The sequence below is a fragment of the Pipistrellus hanaki genome (assembly GCF_964339955.1).
Source record: "Pipistrellus hanaki genome assembly, chromosome: 7".
Lineage (NCBI taxonomy): Eukaryota > Metazoa > Chordata > Mammalia > Chiroptera > Vespertilionidae > Pipistrellus > Pipistrellus hanaki.
Window position 1 is genome coordinate 72,969,436 of NC_140509.1, and position 21,650 is coordinate 72,991,085.

At 40.2% G+C, this 21,650-nt stretch overlaps 1 protein-coding gene across 4 annotated transcripts; it reads right to left on the minus strand.

The window, feature by feature from the left end:
* Positions 1-278: 278 nt before the first annotated feature.
* On the minus strand, positions 279-14,713 carry RNF146 (ring finger protein 146). Of its 4 annotated transcripts, none has more exons than XM_084889920.1 (3): positions 14,607-14,713; positions 4,803-4,903; positions 279-2,006 (listed from the first exon to the last, which is right to left on the minus strand). In XM_084889920.1, coding segments are annotated over exons 2-3 (1,080 nt in total). In that variant the 5' UTR covers positions 4,805-4,903; positions 14,607-14,713; the 3' UTR covers positions 279-928. The 4 variants fall into 4 exon arrangements, with proteins under 4 accessions (XP_084746046.1, XP_084746045.1, XP_084746048.1 ...); XM_084889919.1 differs by having other exon boundaries at positions 4,803-4,908; positions 14,607-14,709; XM_084889922.1 differs by lacking the exon at positions 14,607-14,713 and adding an exon at positions 14,117-14,381.
* Between the last annotated feature and the right edge of the window lie 6,937 nt (positions 14,714-21,650).

Here is a 21,650-nt window from a genome sequence, read left to right on the forward strand (position 1 = left end):
AAGACTGGCAAGAAAAATCTAAAATACTTCTGGTCTCTACTGCCAGTTATTAAAGGAATTTGTCTCACAGGCTTTGTCTATTTCCATATGTATTTATTCCATGTACATTCCTTGCAAATTCTGTTTAAATACTCTCCATGAGAAAAAAAATCAGACTTCTCTGAGGTGACACATTTAAGCTGAATACCACTAACTGAAACCACCATGTTTTTAGAGACCTTTGGTCAAAAATGCCAATGTTTCCATCCTCTTTCCAGACTCAAGCAAAAGACAAATGATTTTTTGATAAAGTCTAGTATTTATTAAATTAAAAATTTTGTAACGAAAAAACGATCAAGAGAAACTTCAAACTACAAGGACTAGACAGCAAAGTCTATGGGAACGCCATGAATATGTTACAGACAAGATTATGAAACATAAATTATTAGATGTTTTCTTTACATTTCCATTTCAGTAACTTTACTATTAAATAGTTTTTGTCTATTTTAAAACCCCAAATTCACATGTATTCTCACATTAATTAAGCTTCCTGTTAAAACATCTCATAGGTGCCAAATTTTAGTAATGGCTTTATGTAAATCCATGCAGGAAAGTAAGACAAAATGCAAAAGTCAGATGGGACCATTAATGCACAGATAATACATACACGCTGGCCAAAAGAAATGAATTTTTTAAAACTATAAAATAAACAGACTTCAAGAAAACTGGGTTATTACTAAACAGCTCTCAACTATTAACACCCAAGTTCCTTAAATAAATTTCCCAACAGAGACATGTTAGACTGGACATTTTAATTATAGGTCTATCCTTCCTATACCCCTTCCCACCCCAACTCCCAAAATGTACTACTAGGGATGAGTATAATGTTATGTGGGCAGAAATTTACAGATAGCCATTTAACCTTGAGCATGGAGCTGAAGACTTTTATTTAAACCTCAGTTACTGTGCACTGTCCATCAGGCCTTCTAGATCTAACACTGGCACTCACTGTTCCCCCTGCTAGTGATCCATCAGTTATTGATCGATCTGATCGATCAGATACTGTCTGGTTTGCATTAGGAACCAAAAGTCTCTGTTGGGTCAAGGAGTGTTGTGCAACAAGCGCTGACACATCCTCACTATCACTACTGGCATCTGATTCAGTCTCTTCAATGGAGGTGTCTGGTGCCGGTACCCTGCCTGAGGATGGTAATTCACGATCTTCTTCTCCTTCCCCCCTATGACTCCTTTCAGCCAGGCTGTCTCCACTGAGTTGTAAATGAGCAAAAGAGTCTTCCAGAGAAGTGCTTGCATCTGGGGATGGTGTCACAGGGCTTGTTAACTGACCATCTACTGACGCCAGGGGCCTCATAGACGAAGACGCTAGCGGCTGAACAGAAGCTCCACTCTGTGCCGAGACACTGTCCGCTCCATCGGCAGAGCTCTCTCTCGCTAGGTTTACGGTGTTGGCCTCACAGTCCAGCCTAAGTCCGGCTACTCCCTTCTTTGGTATATCTATTATGTCCCGCTTCATCTTCCTGCGACGTCCATGTTCATTTCGCCTATATTGAACCATATTTTCAAGATCAGCAACATACAGAAACCCGGCAATTAACATTTCAGTGCTCTTTTTACCTTTGGAAAAAGCATCTTCCAGCTCCCTACTCGTGCGTTCATCATACTGCCACCACCCGTTTCTTCCTTCATAATACCACGCGTATTCACCATTTCCTCTGCTTGCTGCCTTGAGTTCTTCTGGGGACAATAAGGTTGGCTTGTCAAGGAAATCCTCAGGGATTTCTTGTCGACAGAGGGCACATCGCTTTCCAAGCCACGAAGCTCCCTTTACACACAGATAGCAGAAAACATGCTTACAAGGCAGACTGACGGGGTGAACACATGTTTGCAGACAAATGGCACATTCAGGGACAGTTAGAGAAGGTGCAGTATTAGCACAGGACTCATTCGCTTTCCTGTTCGTAGGAAGCATGTTTACTGAGTGATCAATTTCACCACAGCCAGCCATCCTAAGAAGATGAAAGAAAATACATATATTAAAACCATGTTTTAACTCTTAAATCAACAATTCAGAAAAAATTATTAAACACCTATTATATGCAAGCCACATACTAGACAATGAATGGGGAATCAAAAGTTAAAATACAGGAAAAAACTCTAAACTTGTATAGAAAAACCTTTTTTGTTTGTATGTCACTGATTTTTGTGCATGAGGGGGAGGGGGGCAATAAGGCATACAAATGTTAAGCCATAAGTAAAAAAATACAAGTAAGGTATAGATTGGTTTTAAATGAATATACCATTTCTATTTAGTCACAGACCCTGTAAGATAGAACTATGAGCAAAGATTTTACAATGCACAGTCCACTCTACACTGACTTTGTTTTTTTAATTTTTTAAAAATAAATCTTTATTCATATTATTATAAAATTCCTCATCCCCCCCCCCCCCACCAGGTCCCCACCCCACCCTCTGCCCTTTCCCCACCCCCATTGTCCTCATCCATAGGTGCACAGTTTATGTTCAGTCTCTTCCCGCACCCCCCCACTCCTCAGTCTGGAAAGGAGGTAGAGAAAAATCCCTGTAATTCAGATGACGATTGCAGAAAATGATGGTTTTGTAGCCTTTTAGTTACTAAGTGTCAATTTTGCAAATACTACCACATGACAATATGCTTTTGGTACTTGCCAAGTATACCATATGAAATTAAGACTAAAGCTGCAATCCCAGAAGTTCTTTATCCCTGCTGTGGATCTGAAAACACTGGTTAAACTGCATTCCCTCTCTGTGAAACAACCCTTTAAGGAGCTTTTGTTGTGACCTTTTTCTAAGCTATGTGCTCTTCTTGCAGCACTCTTTCAAGATGACCTCATCTATTCTGAGGGCTTCAACTGGTACCTACATACAAATGATTCACAACTGACATCACCAGCCCAGATCTCTCTTTTCAGCCCTAGCTCATATCACCTACTTTAGATCTCTTCCAGGATGCCTTGAAGGCACAAAAACTAAACTCAAGATCTGTTTCCTTCTTATTTACTTCTTAAAAGCCCCTCACCCCCAGCCCGTGACACCCCTAATCATCTGCTTTTTCAAGCTAGAAATCCATAACCGAAACTGCTCTTCTCCCACCCAAAACATCAGCAAGTCTTATCAATTTCATCTCCTAAATATTTCCTGAATCATCTACTGTCCATCTCTACACTTCCCTAGCCACCAAGTACACTGTTTAATTATTGTGTATGCCTTTTAATTTGTTCAAACATATCCCTTGTTGATTTTACGATAAAGACCAGGATCTATATGCCCTGTATGGTCTGGCCCCCACCTCATCTTACATGTAACTTCCCCTGGGTCAGCCTCTAGCTACACTGGCCAATCTGAAGTAGAGAAACAGAAAATGGCTGAAAGTAATTCAGAGGGCAAGTAGTTCAGATGATTTTGTAACCTGGACATAGTCTAATTTCTTGACAGCTGGCACCTAGACTATCTGAGCTACAGGATTAAAAAAATATAGGCAGATAACATATGAATAGAATTAAACAAAATATATATTTACCCTAATTGTGAAGAAAAATGCTTACTGGTTTCATATATATATATATATATATATATATATATATATATATATATATATATATATAAATTTATATATATATATAAATTCACACACACACATAAAAATTTATATATATATAAGTTCACACATATACACACACACATTTTTATTTTTATTGATTTTAGAGAGGAATGGAGTGGGAGAGAGAGAAACATCAGTGATGACCGAGAATCACTAATCGGCTGCTTCCTGCATGCCCCCAACTGGGGATCAAGCCACAACCTGGGCATATGTCCTTGACTGGAATCGAACCCAAAACCCTTCAGTCCGCAGGCCGACACCTCTATCCATTGAGCCAACCCAGCTAGGGCTGGTTTCACTTTTTATGAAATTCTTAACATTAAGAATCACATGGTCACACTTTTAATGAGTGTACATAATCAAGGCATCATATTGGAAAAGACTAAATGAAAGAAAATAACTAAAACTGGACATTATAGTGAATTCTCTCTGAATTAAGATGCAATAATGGATAATAATTATTTAAATTAAATTAGTTAAAAATTCAGTTCAGTTGAAACCGGTTTGGCTCAGGGGTAGAGCGTCGGTCTGCGGACTGAAGGGTCCCGTGTTTGATTCCCGTCAGGGGCATGTATGTTGGTTGTGGGCACATCCCTGGTGGGAGGTGTGCAGGAGGCAGCTGGTTGATGTTTCTCTCTCATCGACGTTTCTGGCTCTCTCTCTCTCTCTCTCTCTCTCTCTCTCTCTCTCTCTCTGTCTCTCTCTCTCTCTCTCTCCCTCTCTGTAAAAAATCAATAAAATATATTAAAAAAAGAAATTCAGTTCAGTGAAACAAGTTTTTAGTAACTATAGTGTTTTATAACCCAGTAAGTCCCTCATAATTATAAAAGCTGATATTGTCTACCTAACTTGATTATTTAAATAAGTTGATATATAAAGAGAAAGTAGAATCTAGAAGAAACTGTATTTTTAGCCTTCTAAGAGCAAATTCTGTCTTCAGTTTCACTTTTTTAGAAAGACTTTTCTCTATGAGATTTTGGGAAATTTACATTAGCAATCATTTAATGTAAATAAAATTGCTAACCCAATAAAACATCTAAAAAATAAATACAAAATGTTCCTATAATATTAACTGGAAATGATAGATATTTGATTTATTGCATTTTATGCCAGTACACTTAATTTACATGTAGAGAGGATGGAAAAATGATGATGCCATACTTACATTTCTATTACAGATCTCACAGATGCTTGTCACAAAAATAAAACATCATTTTCACACCCATTAGCCAGTCTGTAGTATTTTCTCTTCAAGGCTGGTCCATCCTGTGCTGAAAAAAAAAATTTTTTTTTTAAACATCAAGTTTTCTACAGACTAATTAAGATCAGCAAATTTATTAAATTTTGCATGATCCTTTCACTTAACATTCAGTGGCAAATTTTATCTTATAAATGAAAAAATTTCAAGACAATGATGCCTGCTTTAGCACTGCTATTCAACATTATACTAGAATTGAAAAGACAATAAAAGGCATACAAATTGCTAAGAAAGAAGTTGATTTAACTTATTTGCAGAGATAGTAAAACTGTTTCTATTCTCTATATTAATCTTAAAGAATCCACAAGGAAGCTACTAGAGCTAGTAACAAATTCAGCAGCAGGTTGCAAGTTCAGGGCGCAATAAAAGCCAGTTTTGTTTTTAGACCTAGCAGTCAACAATCCAAAAAGGAATTCAAGAAAGCAATTCTATTTACAGTAATATCTAAGAGAATAAAAAATTGAGATGGAAGACTTGTACAATGAAAACTAGAAAACACTGCTGGGAGAAATTAAAAAGCTAAGTAAATGGACAGACAACCTGTGTTCATGAATTGGAAGACCACGAAGATGACAATACTACACAAAATGATGTACAGATTCAACATAAATCTTATAAAAATTCCAACAACCTTTTTTCCAGAAATGGAACAGGCACTCTTCAAATTCATATGGAATTATGAGGGGACCTAATAACCAAGACAATCTTGAAAAAGAACAAAACTGGAGAACTCACATTTCAAGCTTTCAAAATTTACTACAAAGCTACAGTAACCAAAACTTACTACAAAGCTACAATAATCAAGACAATGTGGCACTGGCCTAACAATAGACAAATGATGCAATAGGAGAGTCCAGAAATAAACCCATATATCTATGGCCAACTGATTTTCAAAAAGGGTGCCAAATCCATTCAATGGGGAAAAAATAGTCTCTTCAACAACTGAATTTCCACATGCAAAAAAAATGAAATCAGACCCCCTACTTCACCCCATATACAAAATTAACTCAAAATGGATTAATAACCCTAATGTAAGAGGTAAAACCACACAACTATTAGTAGAAATTATAGGAATAAATATCCATAATCTTGGATTTGTCAAAGGATTCCTAAATGTGACACCAAAAGCATGAATAACAAAATTAAAAATAGATAAATTGGACTTCATCAGAATTAAAACTTTGGGGCATCAAAAGACATTGTCAAACAAGTAAAATGACAATCTAGAGAATGGGAGAGAATTTTTATCAATCTCCTCTCTAAAAAGAGCTTAATCTCCAGAATATAAAAAGGAACTTCTACAACTTAACAACAAAAAGACACCCCCCCAAAAAATTTTTTTTAAATGAGCAAATGACAGGCTCTTTTCAAAGATTTATAAGTGACCAATAAGTACAGGTAAAGGTGCTCAACATTATTAGTCATTAGAAATATAAATGAAAATCACAATTACATGCCATTTCACATCTATTTGGATGACTACAATTTAAACAACAAACAAACAAACATGTATTATAACAAGCATTGGTGAGGATGGAGAAACTGAAAGCCTCGTACACTGTTGACGGGAATGAAAAATAGTACAGCCACTGTGGTCAAATTTGGTGGTTCCTCAAAGAAGTTAAACATAAGATTGCCATGTAATTCCACTCCTAGGTATATGTCCAAATGGACTCTCATACTTGTACATCAATGTTCAAGTGAACTATTCACAAAAGTAAACAAACAAAAAAACCCCCACCAAAACACAAAACAGTGGGCACAAGTGCCTAGTAACAGAAGAACAGATAAATAATATGGCATATAAATACAATGGAATATTATTTAGCCATAAAAAGAAATGAAGTTCTGACACATGCTACAACATTGATGAACCTTAAAAACATTATGCTAAGTGAAATAGGCCAGACACAAAAGGACAAATGTATGATCCTATTTATTTGAAAAATTAAAAACAGGCAAATTCAGAGACAGAAAGTAGATTGGCGATTACCAGGAGCCAAAAAGGGTAGAGTTTCTGTTTAAGGTGATGAAAATGTATTCTATAGCCACTGCCTTCTTCAAGGAAGTAGTATATGCAAAAACAAGCTCATCACAGTAAGACCTCCTGCTATTTACATGAATGCCCAAGTTTACAACTATTAAGCCAACCTTCTCAAGGTGCCTCTTGTCCAGAGAATCCAGACTCACTAACCAAACATCACCTCAGTCATTAATTCCCTTTCTTCACATTTAATATTTCCTCCTTCCATTTCACCAAGCATCATATGACAGAGAACTTAGAATCAAGCACACATGATGAGTGAAGAGTTGATGTGTCTCACAGTAACCACAAGCTAAGAGAAACTTCAATCTCTTTTTACTTTCAAGTGCCTCTATCATACTGTGGGAATATATCTCACTTTAAAAACTGGTAACATGATATATGTCCTTAAAATACAACTTAGCTTATCCCACCAATTTAACAAAACAAATAATGTTTCAAAACTAGAGAATTTTCTAAAGTAACTAAGAGGGTTTCTAAATAACGTTTTACTTTGACTTTAGAACTTAGTCTTTACATGGTATGACTACAGTCCTGATTCTCCCTCGACCCCATCCTTTTTCTTTACCATCTACAACTTCAAGCTGCCTACACTTCAAGGGCACCACAGAAGACTCTGTTCACTTCCCTCCTGCAGCCTACTCAACAGAGAAACTGCCCACCATCACACACAAGACAGGAGGAAACATTCTATCTACTATTCCAACAGCATTACTCACTATTGGTTCTTCTCTTCATGCTCAACTCCTGACACACCACTGAATCTATTTAAATATCCCTGAGAATGAATCATCCAACACCTAACTCAGAGGTTTTTAAATTTGCCCCACTGAGGCTGCTTGTTAAAAATGTGCATTCTTGCCGAAACCGGTTTGGCTCAGTGGTAGAGCATCGGTCTGCGGACTGAAAGGTCCTGGGTTCGATTCCGGTCGAGGGCATGTACCTTGGTTGCAGGCACATCCCCAGTGGGGGTGTGCAAGAGGCAGCTGATCGATGATTCTCTCTCATCGATGTTTCTGACTCTCTATTTCTCTCTCTTCATCTCTGTAAAAAGTCAAAAAAATATATTTAAAAAAAAAATGCATTCTTTGGCCCTAACCCTTGAGATTCTAGGCCAATAGATATGGATGAAACCCAGGAATCTCACTTTAAGTTATACTGATGCAAGTAATGCTTCAAACACATATGAGAAAGTGTCCTCAGTTTTCAATTCCTGAAATCCTGAATTCAAAGGACTTAACACCCTTCCTCCAGAAACAAAATATGATGGCCACACGTGGAATCAGATGACACCTAAAACTGCTTGCTGCCTCTCTAAAATCTTAATCTCATTCTGACCACAAGTGCTGGTCCTTTTGGCTCACTTACTCATTCCCACACCTGCTCATTAATTTCACAGGAATTTCCAGTCTCTTGACCATCACCTTTCCTTTATCCAATTCCCGTTCTCATTTTCTTTCCTGCTGAATCTGGAGCCCAAGCATTCTAACTTAACAGTACCCTTGGTTCCCTCATATCTGTATCCCATCTATACACAGGCCACAAACTCCTATCTCCGTGTAAATCTTAACAATGTGACATCTCAGCTTCCATGCCTTAACCAATGAGTGAGTGCTAATAGAGAAAATGGGAAAATCTTTTTCTCACCCACTCTCTAATCAACCACACCAAATTCTGTCAACTTTTACACTTAACTCCTTTGTAATCTATCCCTACTCTCTTGCCATTGCTAATTCCCTAATTTAGATATGTATCACTTCTCATCTAGATTACTGTACAGCCTGATTATCTTGCTTCAGTATCACCCCTCAAATTTATTCACTAAGTCTCTGAATGATATACTTAAAAGCCAAAATGGACCTCTCATATGTGAAGTTCTATACCAACTCTCCAACCTATACAATAAAAGCTCCTTAAGACAACATTCACAAGCCTTAATGACCTGAAACCTATTCAGATCTCTAGTATTTCCCACAGTCACTCTAACAGACTAATACTCTAGTTATACAACATTACTCACAGTTCTCCAAATTTCCTTTTGTAATTCTGCATTTCCTCCTGTCTGGCATAGCCTATCTGTTTTATGATACAACTTATTAATGCTACTGTCACTTCCTCTATCTCCAAAAAATTGTTCATTCACCCATATTTTGTACAGTTTTCTTCTATTAAACTATGAACCCCCTGAGGTTAGGGACTGTTTTTATAAGTGGCTAGTACAATGCCGATCAATTTTGTTGTCTTAAACTGATATTTCTTGGATTAATGAAAAGCTATTTTTTAAAATAACTGTTAAGAGAAATGAAATATCAAAAAACTAAACTTATTTACTTACATATAACAACATTTGAGTCTAACTGAGCAAGGCACTCAGCCACAAAAATATATAAAGATATCTAAGTTCTAATCCTTTCTTTAAAGAGCTTAACATCTAAGAGCAGTAATTACTACATTTACAAATATAACATTCAACGACAGATTTACCTAACTATTGTTCACTGACAATGAATTCTCCAGAATGTAGATAAAAATCCATGAATAAAACCAATTTTAGTAAATTTTGCAAGCTACAGTAACTTTTCCAATTTTTATATTCTAGGGATAATTTTCACAGTAGACTCTAAATTAGGGGTGTCGAACTCAATCAGAGAAGGGGCGAAAATCTAAAATCCAGCCTAAATCGCGGGCCGAATGGTTTACTGAACAGTCATAAACTGACAATGTCATAAACTGACAGCGGAGTGCAGTAATGACAGCGCGGTGCGGGCCACATTGCAAGGCCAAATTGCAAGGTCTGGCGGGCTGGATTTGGCCCGCGGGCCTTGTGTTTGACACATGTGCTCTAAATGGATAGTAACAATTGGGGGAAGGAAAATGAATAAAAATCCATATAGTAAACTAGATATTAGCTATGCAAACTGTAATCCCCAACCAGTATCAGTATTACATGGGTACCTTACAAATGAAACGTCTGGATCCAGGTGATTCAGAAGCATATTAAAGTTTGGAAGCATTATTAAACCCATAGCACTGAATGTTCAAAATAACCCGGGGAGATATGACTATTCCCAATTAGAAATGATGAAACCTAGTTTCACAAGGATTTGATCAAAATCAATATGGGGTGATGGGATTCAAGGATTCAAGTTAAGTATCTTAAAAAAAAAAAAATTTTTTTCCACCTTCAAAGAAAATGTCTAAAAATTCAAATTTTCTATTAGCCATATTAACAATAAAAACAGTAAAATTAATTTAAAGATATATTTTATTTAACCTAATATATCCAAAACATTACCATTTCCACATATATTCAGTATAAAGAAATTATTAATGTGAAGTTTTACATTCTTGTGTGTGTGTGTTTGTACACACTTTCAAGTCCAGTGTTTTTTACTCTTGCATAGCACAACTCCCTTCAGACTAGCTCCATATGGCTAGTGGCTACCATACTGGACAGTTCAGGTTTAGAATGTTTTGTATGTTAACAATTATTCTTTAACACAAACTGGCTATTTACTACAAGACTCTAAATACAGAAAATGAACCCAGGTTACTTTGTGCACATCCTTGCTGGCACAGATAAAAAAAAAATGTGCACATTCTATTGAGATCAAAATTGAGAGGTTTAGGTGGTCCCAATTCTGCCAAACTGACCAATTGACTCTAACCTCTGCAAACGGGTACAAAGTAGGGAATGGAATGTTAACATTCAGAAGGACATGTGAAATAGCCCTCAGGAATCATCTACATTTGAAATCAAAGATGTTTTTCTTAAATGGGGTGGGATGGGAGGGGAAGGAGTTCAACCCAAAATCCAAAAAAAGTACAGTGTAATTCTAACTATAGGTCAGAAATAATTTGACAAACATAAGTAATTCAAACATACATACTAGTAAGACTTGCTGCAATGAACGATTTGTAAATTATACACCAAACTCAATACAATTTGTGAATGTCTATAGTAAACTTTACACAAAATCTTAACATGCCAATATAAATTAGTTAATATGCTAATATTCCTTCTCTAGAAAGATAGCATAAAAAGAAAAGATTTATAACAAAATTAAGATATTTCCCTCCCTTAATAATTCTGGAGGGGGAAAAAAGTGAGAAACTATATTTAAAAATATATGAAGGAATTTAGAGATCATCAGTGACTTGACATAATTCACTCACTCAACTAACAACTGAAAAATGAAGTAATATTATATTATTTATATCTTATGGCCACTCAACAAATTCACACTCCTATTATTTGCACATACTGTTATTTTTTTTCTGAAAATATTTAGTATTAATTATAATTCCACTTTTCAAGTTAGTCATAAGGTGAAAACAAAAAAATCTCAAGTTTATTTTTCAGATAGTAGATTCAAATGAGTATCTTTTTAAAGAACCAAATAAAAAGATAAATATATACTAGTAAGAGTTAAAATATCATATTATAGAGATTTGAAGAACTCTTGTATTTTCTAATTAAATATTTTCTATGTTTAATAGTTTTTACTCTTTGTTTATTCAAAATACATAAAAGAGGAAAATATTTTATATAAAATCAATGACAGAAAATAAAAATACTTCAAACCTTCCAATTTTTGTTATACAAACAAACAAACAAACAAACAAACAACAAAAAAGCAAGGACCAGTACAAGGAGGCCTAATAAGGAGGACTAAAGATAGATTGTAATTTAGCATATATACATCTTTGGATTTCTTAAGAGTCCCAAACTGAGATGTAACTAAATGCCCTAATGTTTCCATTTTTAGCTTTCCCTCTCACCCCTTGTTAAACTCACCTTACAGAAAGCACAGGTAAATACCAGGAAACTTAAAAACTCATTTAAACTACACGGGGTCCAATACTTTATTTTAAACAATCATTTTCCTTATTGTATAGCACTTCCTTTAAAAACGTTACTGGATGGCTACCTATAGCCTTCACAATCTTCATACTCAAGCATTAAACCTTTACATTTTCACCCCCAAAATTCAGCTGGCTCTGCATTTTAACAAAACATGAAATGTAAATGTGAACAAATATTGCCTTTTAATCGTATCAAACAGGAATTTCATAGCCTACAATTACTTTGTAAATAAGAAAGGCTCTGCTGCTAATTATATGTGCGACCTTGGTTATGTCATAACTCCCATGTCTTAGTTATTTCACCCTATTCTCTTCTGTAATTCTAAATTCTAGATACTTTAATTAACATTCACTTAACAGCAGGTTTTGTTTTAATTAACCCAAAAGGTAATAAGCCATGAACACTAAATAGTCCATAAATAAGCACATGTGGTTGCAGCAGAATGTTAACAAGATGGTTTTCAAACCCACAAAGACTGCTCTTAATTCAGCCTGTTGTTTCACAAATTCAGGTTCCTTAGCCACAATCAGAAGCCAGGCAAGAGAGTGGAAAAGGTTCAGCACCTCCTGTTACTACACTGGAAATAGGCAAGCACCCAAATACCCACTGACAGCATGTCAGATGTTTCATGCTAGTACATGGCTAATACATAATATTACCTAAACAGGTCAATACCGTGAAAAGCAAAGATTTAATACCAACATTTTTTCCTAACGAGCTAGGAAACCATTTTTAATCATTAAAAAATACCTGCGCCATCCTTCTGACAATTCAAGTTGGTGGACACTGACAAAATATTTTACCAGTTGAAACACATCTCCATTTCTTTATTTCCTCTCGTCAAATGACCAGCACTTTAGGAATATAATTTTCCTGATGATTACAATACTACCAAGATTTTTAACAATCAAGTAAGCAACAAAACCTGCAACGGTTTACCATTATTTTCATTCGGGCCACAGCTTAGTGGCCCATTTGAAACAAATTCTAAATCAAAGATTGGGCTTAACAAAATGCTTCCATCCAAAACCTAAAACACACACATCCAAAACCTATTTCTAGCGTGACTTTCACTCTTTCTCTTTCAAATGAGATTTACTCGACCTATTCTCATGTGTTTTTAGAACACCCTGGCCCTCATTACAAACAGTATTCGCAGGTCATAAAAAAAAAACCGAAACATCAAAATCTGTATCGTGAACCCTATCTGTGCGGGTCATTTTCTTCCTGTGTTCTATATACCACGTTCTCTAAAAAAATAAATAAATAAAAAGATGAAAATTTTTTTAAAAATATGGAATCATCTTAAGCCTTCCAAATTCTATCATTATATTCTACTTTTCCATGCCAATGTATACTTTCGCATCCTATTTAAAAAAAAAAAAAGTAAACACATTGGAATGGGGGGGGGGACGCGACTGACATGTCCATCATACGAAGACACACAGTTTTCTGACATTTCTTGGCTTCCTTCTCCCCTCAACTCCGGTGTCAATATTACAAAACCATTATGTAAACAACATGCACGGGCTTCTGAAACCTTGCTCAATGCTCACTAACATGCCAATGAGGGAAAAGTAAATAAAAAACACATATATATTTATCAACAACAACACACAAACGGATACCGATGGGAGGGAAGAAGATGGAGTTGCCAGAATATGTGTGTCAACTCAAAGCCTGTGTGCCTGCAGACACCTATGGGACATGAAAGAGCGACCACAATGGGAGACCCGCACCCTTTCGGACGGGATGGAACGGGGACTGGGACGGGGACGGGGACGGGGATTGGGGTGTGTGTGTGTGTGTGTAGGAAAGGAACTCCGCACCCAGCAGCCAGAAGAACAAAGCCACAGCCTCCCTCTGAGGATGCACTGGGGGTTGGGGGAGGCTCCACCGGTCACTGAGCTCCCCTCCAGCTCCGATGCTTTCAGCACCATCCAAACGGCCTGGCTGCGGCGCAGGGTTTCAGTGGGGTAAGGCGGGGGGACTGCGCTCCGCGGAGGCCAGACCCAGGCCCTGAGCGGGGAGGGGAGAGGAGGGGGAGGCACAGAAGGGAGAGGAAGCAGCAGCCAGAGAGACTCCGGAAAAAGGACACAAAACGCAGGGACTGGACAGCCCGGCTGCAACCTAACCCAAGGCCCGCGCCGAGGCCTCCCCACGGGGCCCCGGGAGCAGGACACCCCCCACGCCATCCCGCCCCTCGGTCCCGAGCCCAGACGGACCCGGGGTCGGGGCCCGCCACCCCCGCCGAGGGGAGAGGAGGAGGAGGAGGAGGAGGAGGAGGAGGAGGAGGAGGAGGTGAGGGACCTGGCGGCCACCGCAGGCGCGACGAGGACCCCGGCGGAAGAGGCTGCGCAGTAATGGCCGCTGCTCCGCCTCTCGCACCCGGACCGCGACCGGCTGGCGGGCCTGTGGCCGGGCCGGCGGCTGCGGCGGGGGCCGGGCCACGCAGCGCCCGTCACAGTCTTCTCCGCCTGCGACAGCAGCCGCGGCGGACAGGGCGGCCCGGGGCGGATCGGCCCCGGCGCACCCCGCCTCCCGGCGGACAGGGCGGCCGCGCCGGCCCAAGGGCGTCCCCCGCGCCGGCCGCCGGCCCCTGACCCCGCCGCCGCCGCCGGCCCTCGCTCCCTCCTCCCGCCCAGGCCCGCAGCGCAGGGCCGCCCGAGCGCGTCCGGCCGGAGGGGACCCCGCGGCCCGCCCCTCCGCTCCCAGGCCGGGACCCCGGAGCGGCTGGCTCCCCTCCTGCCCCCCGCCCCTCCCCTCCCCTCCCTCCGCGAGGACTGAGCCCGACGCCCACCTCTGCGGCCACGGCCGCGGCCACCTCGCAGTCTTTTCTCCTCGGCCGGAGCCCGCAGCGGCCGGGAACGCGCGCGCGCGGCAGTCACGTGACCGCGCGTCGCGTCGCGGGGGGGCGGGGCTTGCGCGCCGGAAGCGGCGCCGCGCGCACCCGGGAGCTCGCGCGCGCGCCCGCCCCTCCCCTCCCGTTCGCCGTTCCCGGGTCCCTTACAGCGCGCGACCGGGCTTCCCGGCTCGTCCTGCTTCTGCGGGGTCTCTGCGGCTTCACTTCCCCCGGGTCCTCTCGCCGCTTCTTATGTTGCTTTCGCTGCAATTGGGTGCAGAAAGCTCGGAGAGCGAGCGGGTCCCGCCGAGGGAGCTTTGGGGCCGGGGAAGTAGGACGCGCACAGGACCAGCAGGTGGCGCTGCTCGGAAACCCTGCTTCCAGGCCCAGGAGGAGCCCTGAGGCTGGGGGGGGGGGGTGGGGGAGGGAGAGCCATTGCCAAAAACACTGCTTGTTGTCCGTTCAAAAAAAAAAAATTTTTTTTTTTTTTTTTTTAAAAGGTCTTCTAGGTCCGTCCCAATTTATTCATTTTCGGAAAGGTTGAGCAATTTAATAGAGGGGGAAATGGGTCTTTCTTTTTGGACCCATTTTTCTTAGACTAGCGCAGGGGAAGCTGGAGGAAGAGATTAATGAGCACAAGACTCTAAAACTAAGCAAATGGCTTATTTTGTTGCGTGCTTGTGATTTTTAAACAACATCTTGGCAATAGCCTCCATTTCATTTTAGCCATATGCTTTTATCTTTTGTGGAACTGATGGTACTGTCTTAATATGTAGTAAAATGAAGAGGGTGGAAAAGCATGCTTTTTGTCTTTTAAAAGACAAACATTCCATGCCATTATCTTATTGCTTGCAGTGAGGTTGCACGTGAGATCTCATTAACTGTTTACTCAAGGTTAGAAATTCTATTCCTCTGAAATTAATGTATTCAAGGTTCTTATTCGTATATATCAATATGTAACCAATTCTTGAAGAGTAGTACCATTGTGCTTACTCATGAAAGTAAAAGCAATATTTTAATAACTTCTTTAAATGTAGTAATATTGAATTGTATGCTCTCCAGCTTTAACTTTAATCCCCTATCTTCATGCTCTCCTTAACCATCCAGTTTTATACCCTCTGCCCTACATATCCCAGGAACACATAATAGCAAAAATTTGATTCCAGCTTGAAAAGGTACTACTATTACCTAACAATGTGCAAGACTTTATTCTAATCCCTTTACACATATCCTATATAGTAAAAGGCTAATATGCAAATCGACCGAACGGCAGAACAACCAGTTGCTATGATGCGCACTGACCACCAGGAGGCAGACACTTAATACAGGAGCTGCCCCCTGGTGGTCAGTTTGCTCCCACAGGAGGAGCAGTGCTCAGCCACAAGCTAGGCTCATGGCTAGTGAGCACAGCGGCAGTAGCAGGTGTCCAGCTGACAGGGAGCGGGCCTAAGCCCTCAGTTGGACATCCCCTGAGGACTCCCGGACTGCGAGAGGGTGCAGGCCAGGCTGAAGGACCCCCCCCCCCCTTGGAGTGCATGAAATTTCGTGCACCAGGCCCCCCCCTTGGAGTGCATGAAATTTCGTGCACCAGGCCTCTAGTTAGCTCATACTAAACTATGATGTAGGGACTATTGTTATTCCCATTTTATAGGCACAGCTACAACTTGAATCCAGACAGCAACTGTCAGTTCTTCATTTTGTGATTAAGAAATAGATCTGTTAAATGACTTGCTTAAAGACTTTTTTGTTGAAGATAGAACTTGCTAGGTCCTTTACAATCTCTGACTCCCTGTCACTGGGTGCTGGCACAATTTTGGGGCTCAGCCCATCTGGTTTCCCAGATGACCTAATAGATTAATAATTCTTTACCCTTTTTTGGCCTCGTGTGTTCCTCCTTCGATGACCCTAACAGAGCCAGAATCAGAACACAAGAATGTTTCCTGATTCATAAATACTTTTAACTTAGGAAATGCTATTAAAAGTTCTTCAATTCCTCTAGGCACACATTTAGAATAGAATTTACAGTGGTAATACAAATAAATAATACAATAATTATATAAAAAACAATCCAAGAATAAGCATATTTCACATACACATAATTGTAAACCTACTTTTGCCCATTCCTGTATTATAACTTATGTTCTGTCTATTTCCCTATCCACCTGCAAGCAAGGAATTAATTAATCAGCAGGAATCCCAATAAACCACCCAACCAGGTTTCTAATCCTCTCTCAGCCACAACCATAATCTCAGCATTTCAACGAATTAGCGCCATCTTTCCTCTCTTTTATGTCCCATACACATTTTTCACATAATCAAAACATGCCCCAATCCAGCTGCTTACCACCCCTGCTACCACCTACAGCATCTCCTTTGGATTATGGCCTTAGCCCAGGGACAGATTTTCTTGCTTCGGTCCTTGCTTTTCTTTGAGTCTATTCCCAACACGAAGAGCAAAGTAAACTTATTAAAAAGGAAGGCAGATCCTACCACCCCTCTGTTCAAAGGCTCCCATGGTTTCCTCAAACAAAGGAAAAACCAAGCCCCGAATGACTCTCAGACTCCCCTCCTTACCCCCTGACCCCGCAAACTGCACACTCAGCTTAGTGTCCCAAGCAGACTCTACACAAGCTCTCACCCACAGTCTGCAGTGTTGCTTTTTTCTCGGCTTAAAACCCTCTTTCCCATACACATAATGGCTTCCTCTCTCTTTGCTATGCTCAACAGCCTTTCCTCACCCCCCCCCCCCAGTCAGTCTTCTGCTTGCCACTCTATTTTTAAATCATATTTCCCATTACCAATATTTCTTATTCCCTTGCTTTACTTTTTCTCGAAAAGAGTGATGGGTTTCTATCTGTGAATATTATGAGACAGCACTCTCAACATTATCAGAAAATTTAAAAAATAAATTTATTTCCAACAGTTGCTAAAATGCCCAAACTTTCAAATGATTCACTTAAAGAAATAGATCAATCCTAACAGATTCAAGGTACCTCTGTCATAATGTTACTGTCACTGACATTTTATTTTGATTCATTGAATCAAAGATAAAGGAGTTGCAACAAACTGCTAGGAATTGCTCATTATTCATAAACGATTTCCCACAAACATATAAAATGCTTTCTTGAATACCACACATATCCTCCAGGCACCCTGTAGACCAGTGTTTCCCAAACTTCTCTCATGATGAGAATCACCTGTGGAGTTGTTAAAACACAGATTCCTGAATCCCAACTAAGAAGTGCTAAACTAGAATTTTTGGGAACATATAGGTAAAATTGTATACTTAACTAGTGCTCTAAGACAGATTTTATATACAGAGCACTAAGTTAGGTATGCAATTTTACCTATATGTTCTCAAAAATTCTAGTTTAGCACTTCTTAGTTGGGATTCAGGAATCTGTGTTTTAACAACTCCACCAGGTGATTCTCATCATGAGAGAAGTTTGGGAAACACTGCTGTAGACAGACCCCTTACTACCTCTCAACACTCCAAAATGTTTGTTGTTATTTGTTCTGCTTAATTATTAGGGGCAGAAATAGAATATTGGGAATCAATTACAATTATGAGAAATATTAATTGTGTTTATTTTCTGTTCACCATGATGGTTCTGTTCTGATTGGAAAGAGCACATTCTAACCTGGCCGGGAGTTGTGTGCCCTGGGACATGGGAGCAGGAATGCGGGCCATCCTCCTTTTCCGAGAACTTCCTATCAGCAGGGAACGATTTACAGCCTCGTGGCTGAAACAATCTAGTCCTGGAGGCACCTGCTCTTTACAACGTCCAGCCCTAGAGCCCGTAATCTGGTCCCAGGGACGCCCGGAGGCATCGCACTCTGCACCCCCAGCCCCCAGCCCATTACTTGTAACCTGTAATGATTATACCATGCCCATGCCTGTAATTTCTACTTTCCCACTTGATCTTTGTCCTTCTACCCAATATACGTGGCTGGCTTATGGGGAGAGGCAGAGCAGGTTTTTGTGGGTGACCTGCTGCTCTCCCATATGCTGCAGTATTGGAATAAATACTCATATAGGATTCAACCCTGTCTCTGCTTCATTGGCTCAAGTAGTGACAGTAGCCCGGACCTCAGGTTACATAATGATCAAAATATTCTTTTTGTTTCCCTAATAGCTAAGGAAAACATGCATAAGAAATTTATATGTTCTATAGTGTAAACTACTGAAAACCATTGGTGCAGCTAGTCTAGGGCAGAGGTTTTCAAATTGCTTTCTACTGTTCCCTGGGGTTCTTGAGATCCTGCCAAATGGACTCAGAGGTAAAAATTATCTCAAGCCTGGCCCACATAGCTCAATGGTCGAGCGGCGACCTATGAACCCGGAGGTCACGGTTTGATTCCTGTGCCCGGTTTCAGATTTGATCCCTGGGGTGGGGCCTGAAATGGATCAATGATTCTCTCTCATCATTGATGTTTCTATCTCTGTCTCCCTCTCCCTTTCTCTCTGAAATCCATAAAAACATATTTTTAAAAATCATTTCAATAATAATACTATGACTCTTGCTATTTTGTTCACTCACTCACTCACTCACTCACGTCTCCTTTCTCCAGTGTACAGTCGAGTTTTTCAGGCTATGTGATGTATGATGTCACAACAGATTGAATATAGGTGCAGATATTAGAATTTGCCTCTATCACTTAAACCAGGCATTAAAGAGTTCTACAGCTGAAACTGGTTTGGCTTAGTGGATAGAGCGTTGGCCTGCGGACTGAAAGGTCCCAGGTTCGATTCCAGTCAAGGGCATGTACCTTGGTTGCTGGCACATCCCCTCTTGGTTGCAAGAGGCAGATGATCGATGATTCTCTCTCATTGATGTTTCTAACTCTCTGTCCCTCTCTCTTCCTCTCTGTAAAAAAAAATCAATAAAATATATTTAAAAAAGAAAGAAAAGAGTTCTACAAAGTACAAAATAATGGCACCTTTCTCACCAAGTTAACTTTGTTTTGGAAAATACAGTTATTTTTCAGAAAATACTTGTTAACACTTAATGGGCTTCATATTTTTAAATGAATAAATATTTTAAACAGTTTTCTGTTTTTGTTTCTAACTTGGTAAGTATTGATAGATTAACACATATAAACAACAGTCCTTTGGACTCTTCCATCATTTTTAAGAGTCTAAAGGAGTCTCAAGACCAAAGAGTTTGAGGACATTGGTCTGAGGCTATTTTGGGTACCAACCCTAAGCTAAATTTCTTCCCACATGCCAACGATCATCTGATAACTGCGGACACAACTTCCTCATATGTCTGGAAACAGAACAAACCAGCTTGAGGAATGTGCCCATCATTATAGCAAGCAGATGAATGGAAATAAAGCCAAGGGAGATTTGGAAAGCAAATTTTTTCCATTTCAGTTGAAGATTCTGCTCTAAGAGCTGACACATAGCTTGGTCTCTATCCTACCATTTGATACTGTTCTGATTACAGTAATCAAATAATATATACTTTCCTAGTAGAATTCCTTTGTAAATAACAGTATAGTCGACAATTTTCCTAGTGTTTTTTCCCTTCCCTAATGTGATAATTAATGCTCTATCTTTGACTAGCTCTCAGTATTCCTACGGTGGCCCCAGAAGTTACAACTGAATTATGAGAATTGTATATCTGGGGAAATAGCCCAACACAATACAGTCACTGCGTCAAATTTTACAGTAGAGTCAAGCATGCCTTTCCTAACCCTGGTTTTATGTCTGACTTTTACATGTCCTATATTGATCATATTATCTACTATATTATCTTCAAAGTCCATGCTTGTTTCATATATGAGCTCTCATTGAGCATCATATTAAAAGATAAGAATAAATGCTCTGTTTTATTTTTTAACGATTATTTATTTGTCATTTTTATTATCTTAATAATAACATTTTATTAAGATAATAAAAATAACCCTTAAACAGTGCACCCTAAACATATAGGAAAACTTGTAAAGTCATACAGGCAGCAAATAAATTTCCATACCACATTTTCCTCAAAGTGATCAGGATTTAGCAAATCAATGTTAAGTGGTTTTATAATCACACGTATTTGGGCTTGCAATGATTTATTTATGGAATTATGTGCATATTAATTATCCCAGTTTAATACCATTATAACCTAGAAACTTGAAATATTTTTCACAGCAGTGTATCAGTCAGTGTCATGTATAAGAAGACAGAAACCATCGTAAGTATTTCAAACAAAGGGAATGTAATGCAGTGATTTGGTTGCAAAAGTATGATACACTGGAGGAGCCCAAAAAGGGAGGACAGGGATACCCTGGTATCAGTGGCTGCAGGATCACTAGCTCTCCTAAGGCTGGAGGAACCAGGGGTTTACTGGGGTTCCCCGAAGCCAACTCACAGGCTGCGGAAGCACTTCTGTTTGAACTGCCGCAAGAGGAAGCCAAGAGACCATTTGCTCACAGAGGCCGGGGAACCCGGTTCTCATGGCCACCAGCCGTCACCTACCCTTGTCACTGCCAGAGCCAGGAACAAGAGAAGAATCACCTTACCTCTCCCCTCTCACTTTGTATTTGTTTATAGAGGCCTGGTATACGAAATGCGTGCATGGGTAGGGACCCTATGCCTGGCCTGCAATTAGGGCAGATCAGGTTCCCTGCCCCTCACCTCCCCACCTCCTCCTTCCTTCGCTGCCCACATGCCACCACCGCATGGTTCCCCCACCTCCCCACCTCCCTGCCTCCCTGCCTCCCTGCCTCCCCACCTTCCCACCTCCTCCTTCCCTTGCTCCTTCAGCACCCTGCTGCCACTGCTGGTCACCCACCATGTTCCACACCGCCCCCTGGTGATCAGCTCACGTCATAGCAAGCAATTGAACTCCCAGTCTCTCGGTAGAAGTCCCAAGGGGACACTGCATATTCGCCTTTTATATTTATATAGATGAGTGCCTTCCATTGGAGCAATCACCCAGGAAACCACAGCTCCCTTGGATAGAATGTAGAATGTAGAAGGGCCAGTATGAGGCTGGGCATCCACAGACA